Here is a 13,831-nt window from a genome sequence, read left to right as displayed (position 1 = left end):
ATTCTTGCCTGACTTGTTTTTCTTCTGTGATCCCCATGCTTAACCCCCAGGACCCTTTTTACTGCTCTCTCTATCCTGTACCTCTCCCATAACCTGTTCTCTCCTACTCATTTTCCAACCCCTTTTTCTATATAGTCTCTTCCTTGAGTTGCTTTAAGAACAGGGCAAATGATCAATCCTACATTGATTTAGGACAAAAAATTCTTATGGCAGAGGGGAAAGGAAGTGCTCTCTGGTCCTTTCCTAACCCCAAGATATTCTCTCTCTCTCTCCCCACCTCCCTCCCTGTCCCTATATTTCACCTTCTCTTCCTCCTTTCTCTTTCTGTTTTCCATTCCTTCCCCTCCAGGCCTATATCTTCCTTTTCTACCCCCTGCCTCTAAATCCCTATTCTTCTGCCATCTCCTCACCTCTTCTCTCTCCTCATTTCCTGTCACTTCTGCCTCCCTTTATCTCCTCCTCTTTGCCTATGTCCTTCTTTCCCTTCTGCGTCATGTCTCCCACTTCCCCTGCCCCTCTCTCTCCTCACTTCCCATTTCTTTTCTTCTCTCCCATTCTCTTCAACTCCCTTCTGCATCCCTGCCAGGTATCTTCCTTCCCTCTGCCTCTTCACATCTCTTACTCCTCTTCCCTACCATCTTCCCCTCTCCTCCCACCATTCTTCCTCCCTCCTTCTTCTGTCTCCTCATTTCTTCCCTTCCTGCTCCCCTTCCTCACCCCCCTCAACACTCCTTCATCCCCTGCTAAACTCAAGCAGCCGAATTTGGCGGGAAATGCCTAGTAGTTTCATTACTCCAGATTTTAAGGAGGTAGGACTACCAGAATCTGCCTAGCAACCAATGATCTCACTGAAGGTCTTGAAGATGATTGGCTCTTCCCAGCAGTTTAGTAGCCGTGAACCTGAAGTAAAGCTTCTTTCTTCTTTCTTACCTTTCCCCTCTCCATCTCTTACCCAGAGTCTCTTTGAAGACTAACGTGCAGGAGGAAAAGAGCCACCTACAACGTCTTCACTAAGCATCCAGCTGCGCAGGGCACAAGGTTATTGGGTTAATTAAAGGATAATAATCTAAGATCGATGTCAGTTTGGAGAGAGGTCTCTACTGGAGCAACTCAAGGATCTATATAGTTGACCCATTATTGTTCATTACTTTTTTACCAATGACTCGGATGAAGGCATAGAGATGACAAGCCTGCCAGGTGTGCAAATGACAGGAAGGTGGGAGGGACAGCTAATATGTTGGCTTACAGAAAAAGGATCCAAAAAGGTCTAGCCAGGCTGGATTCAAGTCCCTGTCAGCTGTGGGCCCACAAAACTTAATGGATCTCTCAGTACCCTAGGTAGCCCTCTATGAAACCTCAGGTCTGGTCCCAACAAAACCAACAACAAACAAATGAAAACTGGATAAATAAGATACAATCAGTTACACACACCTTTATGTAGAACCCGACTTGTAATTCTCTTGTACAGGGCATTACCAAAAAGAAAACTCTCCTGTACCAAAGCAGAAATATGCCTAGACAATTTCTTTTTTTTCTTTCTTTTTTTTTTTTTTTTTTTTTTTTTGCACAGGGCAATGACGGTTAAGTGACTTGCCCAGGGTCATACAACTAGTAAGTGTTAAGTGTCTGAATCTGGATTTGAACACAGGTCCTCCTGAATCCAGGGCCGGTTCTTTATCCATTGTGCCACCTAGCTGCCCCCACCTAGACAATTTCAACTAGAATTTAATATATTAGGAAATTGCTTGAGCACTGAAAATTTAAATGTGAGTTTGGGAGAAAGGGATAAAGGTAAAGGAGGGGAGATAATGCAGATATCAGAGTGTAGCAAATACAGATCTTATTCTTGGATTCAGAAAGAACTGAGTTCAGGTTTTGCCTGTGACAAAGTATAGCACAGATAAATATAGTCATACCTCAGTTCAAAAGATCAGTTGCCGAAGTGCAAAATGGTGGAAGTGATGCAAGGTGGTGGGGTGGGAGAAGATCTAGGGTTTTAATGGATTTCAAGGTCACTATGAGTCAATAGCATGAATAAGAAGCTCTTAGCCCAAATTAGTGTCCAGAATGATGGATGGCGTAATCAGGCTCTACCTGTATTGGCTATACCTGGCAATGATCTCTAATCAGAGCACATCTTGAATACTGTGTTCGCTTCTGGGCAGCACATTTTAAGATGGACATTAATAAAGCATCCTAAGAATTAGAAATGTGCAAAAGTCAGATGGACTTGGGGGGTGAGGAGTTCCGAAATCACTGAAAATCTTCAAAGTAAAGACTGGATAACTACTTTTCAGGAATGCTATCAAGAACTCTTGTTCCACTAGGGCTTGGTCTAGATCCTGGCTTCTTAAACTTTTTCCACTTAACAACCCCTTTTTGCCCAAGAAATTTTTATGCAACCCCCAGTATATAGGTATATAAAATAGATATACGTGCCAGATTTTTTGCAACCCCCAAATTCATTTACATGACCCCATATAGGGTCATGACCCAAAGTTTAAGAAACTAGGGTCTAGATGACTTCTGTGGTTCTTTAAACACCAGAGAATCTGTGATTTGGTATTTTAAGCAATGAAGTGAAAGTAGGAGATTTGGTTTGGGAGTCAGGAAAATTGGTTTCTAGTTTCCATTAAACAACTAACTAGCTACATGCCCTTGGGCAAATTATTCAAGTTCTCATTTTGAATTAGGTGATTTCTGAGGTCCCTTCAAACTCTTACAATTAAAAGCCTGTGGGCACCTAGGTGGCACAGTGGATAAAGCACTGGCCCTGGATTCAGGACGACCTGAGTTCAAATTTGGCCTCAAACACTTGACACTTACTAGCTGTGCGACCCTGGGCAAGTCACTTAACCCTCATTGCCCCTACTTAAAAATAAACAAACAAACAAATAAATAAATACAAGCTATGGCCAAAACAATTAACCTCCTTCTACTTGTCAAAAAAATTTAATGAAAGATCATCTCTCATTTGATATCTTAAAGAATTTGCCCCTTTGTTATGATTCAGCTAAGGTTGGGCACGGCACTAGAGGCACAGTGTGCCTAGGGGTAAGCTCTGGCAGAGATTCTTTCTTTTTTCTATCTCCTCAAAGGCATTAAGATTTAAGCACTTGGAACTCCTGACCCCATCACATGAGTTCTTTAGCTTTAAAGTCTGGACTGACTCAGACAGCATGGCCAGTAATGTCACATTCAGGCTCTGCCCAAGTTCCCTTATAGCAATCTTTTTCAATATCCTTCCTGTTCCTTCCCTCACCTCTTCAGTCACTTTGCCTCAGCCTTCTGACTCATTGCTCCACTCCCAGGACTTCAGTTCCCTGACATTGAAAGTCCTATGCCAGGGGCAGCTAGTTGGCATAGTGGATAGAGCACTGGCCCTGGATTCAGGAGGACCTGGGTTCAAATCCGGCCTCAGATACTTGACACTTACTAGCTGTGTGACCCTGGGCAAGTCACTTAACCCTCATTCCCCCAGAAAAAAAAAAGGGGGGGAGTTTTATGCCACTGTCCTCCTACTTCACTTTTTCTCTCTCTTCCCCTTACTCCAATAGAAAAGGCTTCTTTACCCCTGGAAACCAGTGGTGTCAAACTCAAATAGAAATGGGGTCCACAAATCCATATATAAGAATTTATGCAGGTTGCATATTGACATTTGTTTCAAAATATATTTTCTATGCTTTATTGTATTTTTATTTATCTTGTTAAACATTTCCCAATTACACTTTAATCTAGTTCAGGCAGCTCTCTGGAGTGTTGCTGGCTGCCTGCTATCTATGTGTTTGACACCTCTACTGTAAAGGAAAGAATTCCAGGGGAGGATATGTTGAGGATGTTTTGAGTCTCACAAAACCATAACCCCGGGAGATTTCTTCTAGAGAAACTAAGGAGTGAAGAACTAATATTCAAAAGTTGGCGCATTATTACTAGGAAATAGCACTTGTAATTTGGAAGTGTTGAACTTGGGGCATTTGAGACTTCTAACTTCTTCCCTGCTAGTTCGTTCAATAAAATGTCACTATCTAAATCTCAGGGTTCCAAGGCAGTCTGCTCTCGGTGTGGTGTGGTGTGGTGTGGTATGGGGTGTGTGTGTGTGTGTGTGTGTGTGTGTGTGTGTGTGTGATAATGACCTGGGTTTCATGACTCTGCCATTAATTTGCCATGAGATGCTGAGGAATCACTCAACCTCTCTGAGATTTGGCAGTGAGGACATTAGACTAAATGACTTCCCTTCTGGATGAAAGTCTCAGATTCCCAATAGAGAAGGGTACAAGATAAAAGCCACAGGGAGATAGATAGAAACTTGGTCCTGGGAACTATGAACTACTGGACAGCATGGGAGATAGAGAATTCTTAGTGCTTATATAAATTGAAGGGACTTGGTGCCCTCCCCTCTGTCAGGAGAGCTCCCAGTGCAAGTGTAGGTTTAAGGAAGAGTAGTTGGTATGACTAAAACAGCAGGGAGTCAGTGCCAGTGGGAGGTTAAACCTATAGAGCTGGGATCTTTTTGGAAAAAGGTCAGTTAGTGTAAGGAAGGAGGGGGGAGAGGAGGAAAGGTTCTTAAGGGATTTACTGCAGGAGCTAGTGCAGGGTAGAGCAATGTTGGGTTAAACTAATTCATTGCATCCAAAAAGAAAGAGAGAGAGAGAGACCTATTTGTACAAAAATATTTATAGCAATTCTTTTTGCAGTGGCTAAGAATTGCAAATCAAAGGGATGCCCATCAATTGGTGAATGGCTAAACAAGCTGTGGTATGATAGTGATGGAATATTATTGTGCTTTGAGAAAGGAAGAGCAGGATGATTTCAGAAAGGCCTGGAACAACTTATATGAACTGATATATAGTAAAGTGGCCAGAACCAAGAGAACATTGTGCACAGTAACAGCAATAGAGTTGGATGAAGAATTGTGAATGGCTTAACTATTCTCAGCAATACAATGATCCAAGACAATCCCAGAGGATTAATGATAAAGCATATTGTTATGGGGAGAATAGGTGGGGGTTTGAGATAGGGGTAGGGGTTTGGGATAGGGTTAAGGGTTTAGGGTCCTTAGGAATTCCTCTTTAAAGAATTACACCCTCTTGCACACAAATACAATTAGAATAAAATAATAGTTTATTTAGGGTGCTAGGGAAAGGAAACCAAGAGAGAAATCCTTGGACTTCTCTTGGGGAGAAGGCATGGCACGGAGGCTAGGCTCTGAGATACCTATCTCCTCGAGCAAGAGCAGATACTTTTATAGAGGTACATACTGATCTGATGAAGTAATCGTCTGACTGTGGAAAGTTCCCTTATTGGGGGAGGACCATCCCCCACTGGTGGTGACTGAGGGAGTTGGGTGAGGTGCCGCTGTAGATCTCTCAAACCATCTCCCTCCTCCTCACATCACAAAGGCAGCAGCCACACCTAATCTTATCTCCTTGGGGGTGGGGAAGTCTGGAATGAAGGGTGAGGGTCCTGGAGCTAACTTAGTTCCAATCTGGTGCCACTTACTTCTTTAGATGTGTCTGTCCTTTGGTTTAGTTTCTCAAGCAGAAGGTTCTTTGATTTACCCCAGAGAACTTCTGGGATGCTGGATCCATAACAATACTTTCTACCTCCAAGGGAGGGGGGGGGGGGGATGATTTTGATCGAACACAGACTAAAGCAAGCTATTTTTCACTTTCATTTTTTTCTTTTATTCAAGTTTTCTTATACAAAATGACTAATATGGTAATGTTTTACATAATCGCACATGTATAACCTTTATCTGATTGCTTACTGTTTCAGGGAGGAGTAAAGGGAGAGAGTGAAGGAGGAATAAGAATTTGGAACTCAAAACTTTAAATACAAATGAAAAATAATTCCTTGTCCTGGAGCAGTTAGGTGACCAAAGGGCTGGGCCTGGAGTCAGGAAGGCCTGAGTTCAAATTGGCCTCAGACTAATTGTGTGACCCTGGGCAAGTCATTTACACTGTTTCCCTCTGTTATCTCATCTAGGGATAATAATACCCACCCAGCAAGGTTGCTGTGAAGATCAAATGGGATAATTGTCCAGTGACTGGCACATAATAGGCATTATATAAATGTTTATTCTTTCTCTCATCCCCATTATTCTTTGTCAAGATTAAAATCAGTAGAGGGGCAGCTAGGTGGTGTAGTGGATAAAGCACTGGGCCCTGGATTCAGGAGGACCTGATTTCAAATCCAACCTCAGACACTTGACACTTACTGGCTGTGTGACTCTGAGTAGGTCACTTAACCCTCATTGCCCTGCAACCACGCCCCACACCCCCCCCCAAAAGATAAAAATCAGTTCCATAGAGAATGGAGGGGATTGGTGTTTTAGTGTTCAGTATTGTGGGGTGAGGGGGAAAATACTGTAGAAGTCAATATGGTGGTAGAAGGCCAAGAGTTTGGCACTATAGGGAGTGGGAAGGGGGAAGTCAAGAGTCAGTAATGAGGTCTAGGGAATCAGTGCTAGTTAGTATTAAGAGGCTAAAACTGGGAGTTTGAGAAATCAGTGCTTGGAGGATTGGGAGTCATACTGGGGATTGGTCAGTGCCATTAGGATTAAGAGTTCTCAGCCCTTTTAAGGTGGCTATGGGAAATGCATTCTCCTCAGGTAGTTGGGGAAAACCCTTTTCTATGACTTTTAAATGTACTTTGTTAAGGGTGCTTGATTTGGGAAGGAAAGATGTTGAGTGGAATATGCAAAGAGGATTTTAGTTTTAAAAGACTGGTGTTGGGAACCAATTAGGAGTAATTTAGAGGGTCATTGTTAGGGAAATTAAAAAAAAAAACACTTTCTTTTCCGATTTGCTCTTTTGTTAAATAGTTTTAACACTATCTTTTAACTAAAATATTTTGTGTATCTACATCTGAGCTAGGCATTTTCCTGGTTGGTTTTTGTTTCCTTTGACTTTGGAGACCCATCCAGATACCCTGGTCCCAGTACTTATACTAAGGTTATACTAAGTGGTAAGAGAAGGGGACACAGAGAAAAAGATATGTATTTTTTTTCAGATTAGGTAGTACAACAATGTATATAACATGAAAGAAAAGGTGTGCCCAGACCTGTATATACAAATTCTGCGTGTCTGTCCCGGTGAGTGTCTGTGTTCCTGTATTCCATTCTGGCACTCAGCAAACATTCAACAAATGTATCTTTCAGGGCACTAACATCCAGGCTTCACTTCCTCTCCTATACCTCCCTTACAAAGTCTCCTCTGTCTTTATCCCTGGAGAAAGAGAAGAACAACAAAAAAATGTCTTTCTGTCCCAAGCCCTACATTTCTATCATCCTGATTGTCCTAGAGAAAGCAAGAGAAACAGATTATGGCGTGATGTCTGCTGAAGGGAGAGGAAAGAGGAAAGAGGGTTGGGCATTAGCCCCCAAACTGAGGGCCTCTGGTATGTACAGAAAACTCATCCTACTTTGTTCCTACAGAAAGTCAGCCCTGGACAAATGATATGACAGTAGTGGCTGGTGATACCGTACAACTCAAGTGCCAAGTGAAAGACCCAGATTCCTCATCCCTACAGTGGTCGAACCCTGCTCAGCAGACTCTCTACTTTGGGGAGAAGAGAGGTACTATCTTCTAGGTTATCATGCCCTTGGGTAAGGTGGTGATGGAATTGATTTTTAGAGAGCAAAGAGGAAGAGAAGTGAAGTAAGCCATTTCTGGGGACCCCTAAACAAAAGTGATCCAGTAGTTTTTTTTTTTTTTTTGAAGAACACGTTCTATTCTCATTCTGGAGAAGCAAGTCTGGCAAGGACTACCCAATATGCATGGTCTAGTATGGTTCTAGAGAGTGGCCTCACTCTACAGGACTCTGAAAAGGATTTGATTACATTTCCATGGTCTGTTCAGGAATCCAGAATTGAACAAGATCCCACCAAGTTCATCTGGACTTTTGGTTTCAGCTTTTGCTTGAATAATTTTCGAATCATCATATCCCTTGGCCCTAGAAAGGAACTTGAAGACTCCTTTACAAAAATTAGTTCAAGGGCAACACCTTCCCTTCCCCATCCTCACCTTCCTTCCCAATGATGATAAGGCAAAACTAAGGAAGGAAAATAGACATATAAAGTGCTAAGAGCACAATTTGGGGTAGGGTGGGGGAGGACATGGTTTCCAACTGTCCTGTTTTTCCCTAGCACTCCGAGACAATAGGATCCAGTTGGTGCGCTCCACCCCTAATGAACTGACCATCAGTATCAGCAAGGTGGCCCTGGCAGATGAGGGCGAGTATACCTGTTCCATCTTCACCATGCCTGTGCGCACAGCCAAGTCTCTCGTCACTGTGCTTGGTGAGGAGTTCAAATCCCAATCTCCCCAGTGTATGTTCCCCCTAGATTACCAGCTCTCCCAGTTCTCCAGCCCTATCAAGCTCTTCCCTTACCCATCCTTCCCTCTCTGTCTTGTGTTTGTTTAGCACTTTCACATACATTATATCACTAGATCCTTACAACAACCCTTTGTGGGGTAGGTAGGGTAAATTCTATTAATTCTCATCTGACAGATTGGAACACTAAAGCACAAAGAATTAAATGAGTCTCTCAAAGTTGTGTAGGTGCTTAATGGTGGAATGGGGACTAGAATTTAGGTGTTTTTGTTCTCCTTCTAGTGTTCATAGTACAAGAGCTGTGGTCCAAAAAATTTTCAATCTGAGGACCACTTAAGTATACAGAGATTTAACTAGAGCAAGGCAACCAAGATTTTGTCCTGGGGAACTAACATCCAGGAAACAATTTCTCCCCTACTGTTTCCAGTAGAGCTCTATCCTAATATGCCTGTCTGTTAGTCAACATGCTTTTTGACTACCTCATGGTCCTCCAATAGCCTGTGCTGTGTGGTATGACTGCCCTTACTTAATCTCTGTACCCATTAGGGTGTTGGTACTATCACCTCTCTCCCAAAGACCACCTTCCCCTATTTTCCACCTTGCATCCCTTATCTCTTCTCCAATTAGTCATTCAACAAGCATTTTTAAGGGGTTACTATGTGACAGGCATTGTGCTGAGTTCAGAGGGTATGAAGAAAGGGGAAAATACAGTCCCTGCCTTGATGGAGCTCACATTCTAATGGAGAAAGACAACATACAAATAATTATGTTGAAGGGTTTGGAGATTATTGGCTGCACTGGAAGGACCTGGGCTGAGCTCTGTGAGGGATAGATCATCCCTTTTTCTGGCATCCCTGAGACCTGGAGTAGACCAGCTGGGATTTAAAGTTCCCTGGAGGAATTCACAGCTCTTCTTGCAGACAAATGAGCTCAAAGTGCCTTTGATACCCTATGATTCTCCTCATACCGGAACACCATTTTCTCCATTCCCAAGTATTCTCTTATGCCAAGCCATACTTCCCTTCCTCCCACATTAATTGAACTTGCCCAGGGCACATGACTTTCTAGTTATAGCTCTACCTACTTAATGCCCATTCCTACTTGCCAGTGCAGAAATATTTTCCAAGGTTCCCTTAGGCCAACTCTACTTTCTGCTATCAGAACCTACTCAATTTGGGAAACAGAAGAAGACAGAGGGAAGCCCAGCCTTTACTCAGGAGTCATAGATTTGAATGGCATATTTTTTTAGAAATAAAAGGGAACTTAGAAATCTGTTAATGCAACCTCCTCCTTTTATAGATTAGGAATTGGGCCAGAGAAGTCACGTTACTTGCTCCAGGACATACTACTAGTTAGTAAGAGAGCTGGGGCTAGGAAAAAAAAAAAAAAAGAAAAACCCAGATTTCTCACTTCTTAGGAGTTATTGTGTCAGAGGTAGATTCTTTAGGTTCCTAGCTTGGAGACATTGTTCTTTCTAGTAAGAGATCCATGTTAGTGTTTTGAGAGAAAGAATCTGGATTGTTCAAAGAGAAGAATTCTGTGGAGTCATGCCTCCCTCTGGGCCAAACTGGCAGACTCCCAAACTGTCTTAGTCCTTCCACCCCTGGCTTTCCCTTATTGGTAATGAGGCTATATAGCTGACTTTTCAGATGAATGGTATTACTCTCAGGTTGGTATTTATAATTTGGAGTTCAGAGAGAGATTCCTTGGTCCTACATGTGTGAGATAGCCTATCCAAAACTATCTTGGAATCACAGGATTCAAGTAAAAAATCATTAGAAAGTATAAATGACTTACTCAGAGTCACACACAATTAGTGGCAGAACTGGGCCTCGTGATTTCTGGTTCATTGATCTTTCCATTACACCACACTGCCTTTCAGTAGTAAGATTCCCCAGGTACAGGGAGTGACAGGGCTAGAACTAGACTCATAGTGCCTCTCCTTCCTATCCTGGCCATACCCCCACCAATCTATGGCAGGAATCCCACAGAAGCCCCAAATCACTGGCTATGTGTCTGCAATCCCGGAGAAGGGGAAAGCCCGCCTTACCTGTCTGTCGAAAGGGAGCAAGCCTGCTGCAGAGATAAGCTGGAAGAAGGGTGACCAGGAACTCAAGGGTGAGTACTCCTTCTTCCTACCATATTATGTTGATGTGTAAGCATGTAAGGGTGCGTATGGATATATGCAGGTGAGTGATGCCCACGTGCAAATAGGAAGAAAGGAGAATAACAGATATTCCATATGCATATTCATGTATGTGCATAATGATGTATGTTTGTACTCTGTGTCTGAATATGTCTTTATTAAGATTTCTCTGTGTTGAGACTACAATTTCAATCCATCTATGGTGGGACCCATATAGTGTGTGTGTGTGTGTGTGTGTGTGTGTGTGTGTGTGTGTGTGTGTGTGTGTGTGAGTGAGAATGTTATGGCTCACTCTGTCTTCTGTACGTGTGTGTTTATATATGTTTTCTCTACTATAGGGAAACCAAATATGGTTCAGGAGGATGACAACAAAACATTTACAGTGAGCAGTTCAGTGGAATTCCAGGTTTCCCGGGAAGATGATGGAGTTGATGTCACGTGCTCTGTAAAGCATAAGTCTCTGCAAGACATGGACAGGTCCACATCTCAGCGGATTGAGGTCCTTTGTACGTACTGGTTTTGAGAAGATGGAGCATGGATCACATTTGAGACCCAGAGATAAGCAAGAGTGGAATTGGGGAGAGGGCAGGGCAATAATGAAAAGACATGGGGAGAAGGATGGTGGGATAGGACCAGTGGAGAAATGGAGGACAGTAGAGGAGAATTAGTTATAATAGCGAATGCAATATAGAGGGACAGGACTTAATTAGGCTCATGAGGCATACTAAAGTGGAAATTTTGAGGCATACCGAGATGTCAAAGGAAATTGAGGCAGGGGTTGAGGGTGAGTCTCAGAGAGGAGGTGTGGAATTTGGGGCTGACCTGAGTTGTGCTTCTACAGACACACCAACAGCAATGATTAGGCCATATCCCCAACATCCTCGAGAAGGCGAGAAATTGATGCTGCAGTGTGAAGGTCACGGCAATCCCATGTAAGAACCAGTACCTGGTCCCTCAGTCCCCACCTTATTACCCATATTTAAACTGACATACAGGCCCCATCATCAGTGCCTCCCTAGTCCACCAATTTCTCTGGCCTTGCTTGACAAACCCTTTCATCCTCGATGTTTTCTCTACAAGGATACAGCAACAGAGCAAAAGCTACGATTTTACTTTTGCTTTTGCTATTTCTAGGGGGCACTTATATCCATTATAAGACTTTTCAAGCTAACAATAGCAATAATGCAATCCATATATGTAAAAGTGCTTCGAGACTAGGAAGCCCTTTGCTCACAAACCTATCTATGAGGTAGGTGGTAAAAGTGTCCACTCCTGCTCACCCTGACCCGAGTGTGTGTGTGCGTGTGTGTGTGTGTGTGTGTGTGTGTGTGTGTGTGTAGGAGATGTCTTCCTATCCTGAAGAGAAATACTCCTCTGCTCACACAATGACTGCCTCCCTATCTCTAGGTAGCTTTTAGACCCCCATCAGCTGCCACAGACCCTGAAAGCTGCCATGCCTGCCTCCCTCCTAGGGTTGTTATGAAGATCAAATGAGATAATATTTGTAAATCACTTAGCACATGCCTGGCACATGGGTAAGCACTTACTAGATGCTTGTTCCCTCCCTTCCCCCATGCTGCCAATCTCCCCAAAGCATCCTGAATCCCTTCTCTATGACAACTTGACCTTCTCCTGCTCCCAGGCTTTTATTCCTACAGCTCCTCAACCTCCTCTTCCCTGCAGCCCTCTGATCTCTCTGCCTCCACAGCCCCCAGCAGTACGAGTGGGTGAAGACGGGCATCGAGCCTCCACTGCTGATGACCCATGAGAGTGCCCTGATCTTTCCATTTCTCAACAAGAGTGACAGCGGTGTCTACCAATGTACAGCCTCAAACAACATGGGCAGCCACATAGCCTACTACACCCTTGACGTCAGTGGTGAGACCTCCTCATTCCACTCTTTCCAACCCCTATTTTTTCCCCCAGGCAATGAGGGTTAAGTGACTTGCCTAGGGTCACACAGCTAGTAAGTGTCAAGTGTCTGAGGTCAGATTTGAACTCAGGTCCTCCTGAATCCAGGGCCAGTGCTTTATCCACTGTGCCACCTAGGTTAACCCCACTGGTCTTATCCCTAGCCTTCTTCTACTCCATGTACTCACCTTTCTAATTCCTCCCAGCCATTCCAATAATAGGTCTGAGAATGGAATCTAAGAAGGAACTAGGTTGTGAGGGTGCTGAAGACTTAGGCTGCAGGTCCCCCTGAAATGAAGGAATAATAGAGAGGAGTGAAGGAGCTTGGTGTGCCCTGCATCTGCCTGTTGGAATGGAGAGTGGCTTTTGCCTCCAACAGTGTTGTTTCAAGTGACATCATCTAAAACTTTTCCTTGACAAGAAGGATGGCGATCCCCTGGATGGAGCTCCCTAGGCCTCCCAAGTCAGAAGAAAGCTGCCCTCCTCACAGCAGAAGGCGACTCCCTCAAGCCAGTCATGTTACTGGGCTTGGGGGCGTGGGGTTGTGGGGGTGTGGGGGTGGGGTACATGTTATGGTCTTTTCCGTTCCCTGCAAGCTTTAAACAAACTAGGTCCAGGAAAGAGACAGGAAATAAGCAGTCACAATGCAAAGGCACAGTCAAAGTTTCTTCTGAAAAGACTTATCTCCTCCTTGTAGGATTATAGCTTCATCTTTCCTAGAGGTTCTGGCTTAAAGCTATGACCCTTGACTAAAGTCAGGCCTCAGGTAGTTTAACAGGCCAAAAGTGCATCTCTAAGGGGGACAATTGCCAAAGGCTGCAGATCTGGGTAACTTTCCCTTCTCTGGCAGATCCAAATGACAAAGGAGCCCAGCCAAGTAGTCTGCCCCCGCCATCTTCAGCATATGAAGTCCCTGAGAGAATGGGAGTTGAGACCAGGGTGTTAGGATCTGAGATACTCTCAGGGTATTAGAGGAACCCTCATCTGAACTATTTGCAAGAGGAACTGAAAGTATTTAGAACTTCTGAAAGTATTGATGTCTAGAGTATCTTGGGGTCAGAGCCTTCAGAAGTCTGTATGTACTCAAAAGTCACAAGACTTCCAGTCTCATAGGGTGGGTTCAACCCTTAAAACCCTATTACTGATAAGCCTAGTGCATAACCCCAAGAACCAGGAAAACACACTGAGATCCAGTGAAGTCTCTACCCAGGAAGTACCTCAGTCCTACTCTGACAGAGCTTGGGCTTTTGAAGTTATCTCCCCCAAGTGACTGTGTCCATGAGGATAGCCTCCCCAATACCCATGAAAAGTCAAAGGGCCAGGTGAATCTTGTTTGATTTAATCAGCCTGTTACACTGAAGTCTGATGGTAAAATGGGTTATCACTTCCCCTTCTCTGAATATCATTTCTGGGAGACACTACTTTGTCTGAGGAATTGAA

General features: G+C 43.7%; 1 protein-coding gene across 1 annotated transcript in view; it reads left to right on the top strand.

The window, feature by feature from the left end:
* Positions 1-13,831, top strand: part of CADM3 (cell adhesion molecule 3) — a 43,798-nt gene that overhangs the window by 25,336 nt on the left and 4,631 nt on the right. Inside the window, exons 2-7 of the mRNA XM_044000780.1 lie at positions 7,436-7,576; positions 8,147-8,299; positions 10,315-10,452; positions 10,819-10,986; positions 11,322-11,412; positions 12,189-12,358. Of these exons, the coding sequence (XP_043856715.1) occupies positions 7,436-7,576; positions 8,147-8,299; positions 10,315-10,452; positions 10,819-10,986; positions 11,322-11,412; positions 12,189-12,358 (861 nt within the window). The remainder of the gene's footprint in view (positions 1-7,435; positions 7,577-8,146; positions 8,300-10,314; positions 10,453-10,818; positions 10,987-11,321; positions 11,413-12,188; positions 12,359-13,831) is intronic.

Source organism: Dromiciops gliroides, chromosome 4 (genome assembly GCF_019393635.1).
Source record: "Dromiciops gliroides isolate mDroGli1 chromosome 4, mDroGli1.pri, whole genome shotgun sequence".
NCBI classification, from domain to species: Eukaryota; Metazoa; Chordata; class Mammalia; order Microbiotheria; family Microbiotheriidae; genus Dromiciops; species Dromiciops gliroides.
This window is presented reverse-complemented; position numbering and strand designations above follow the sequence as displayed.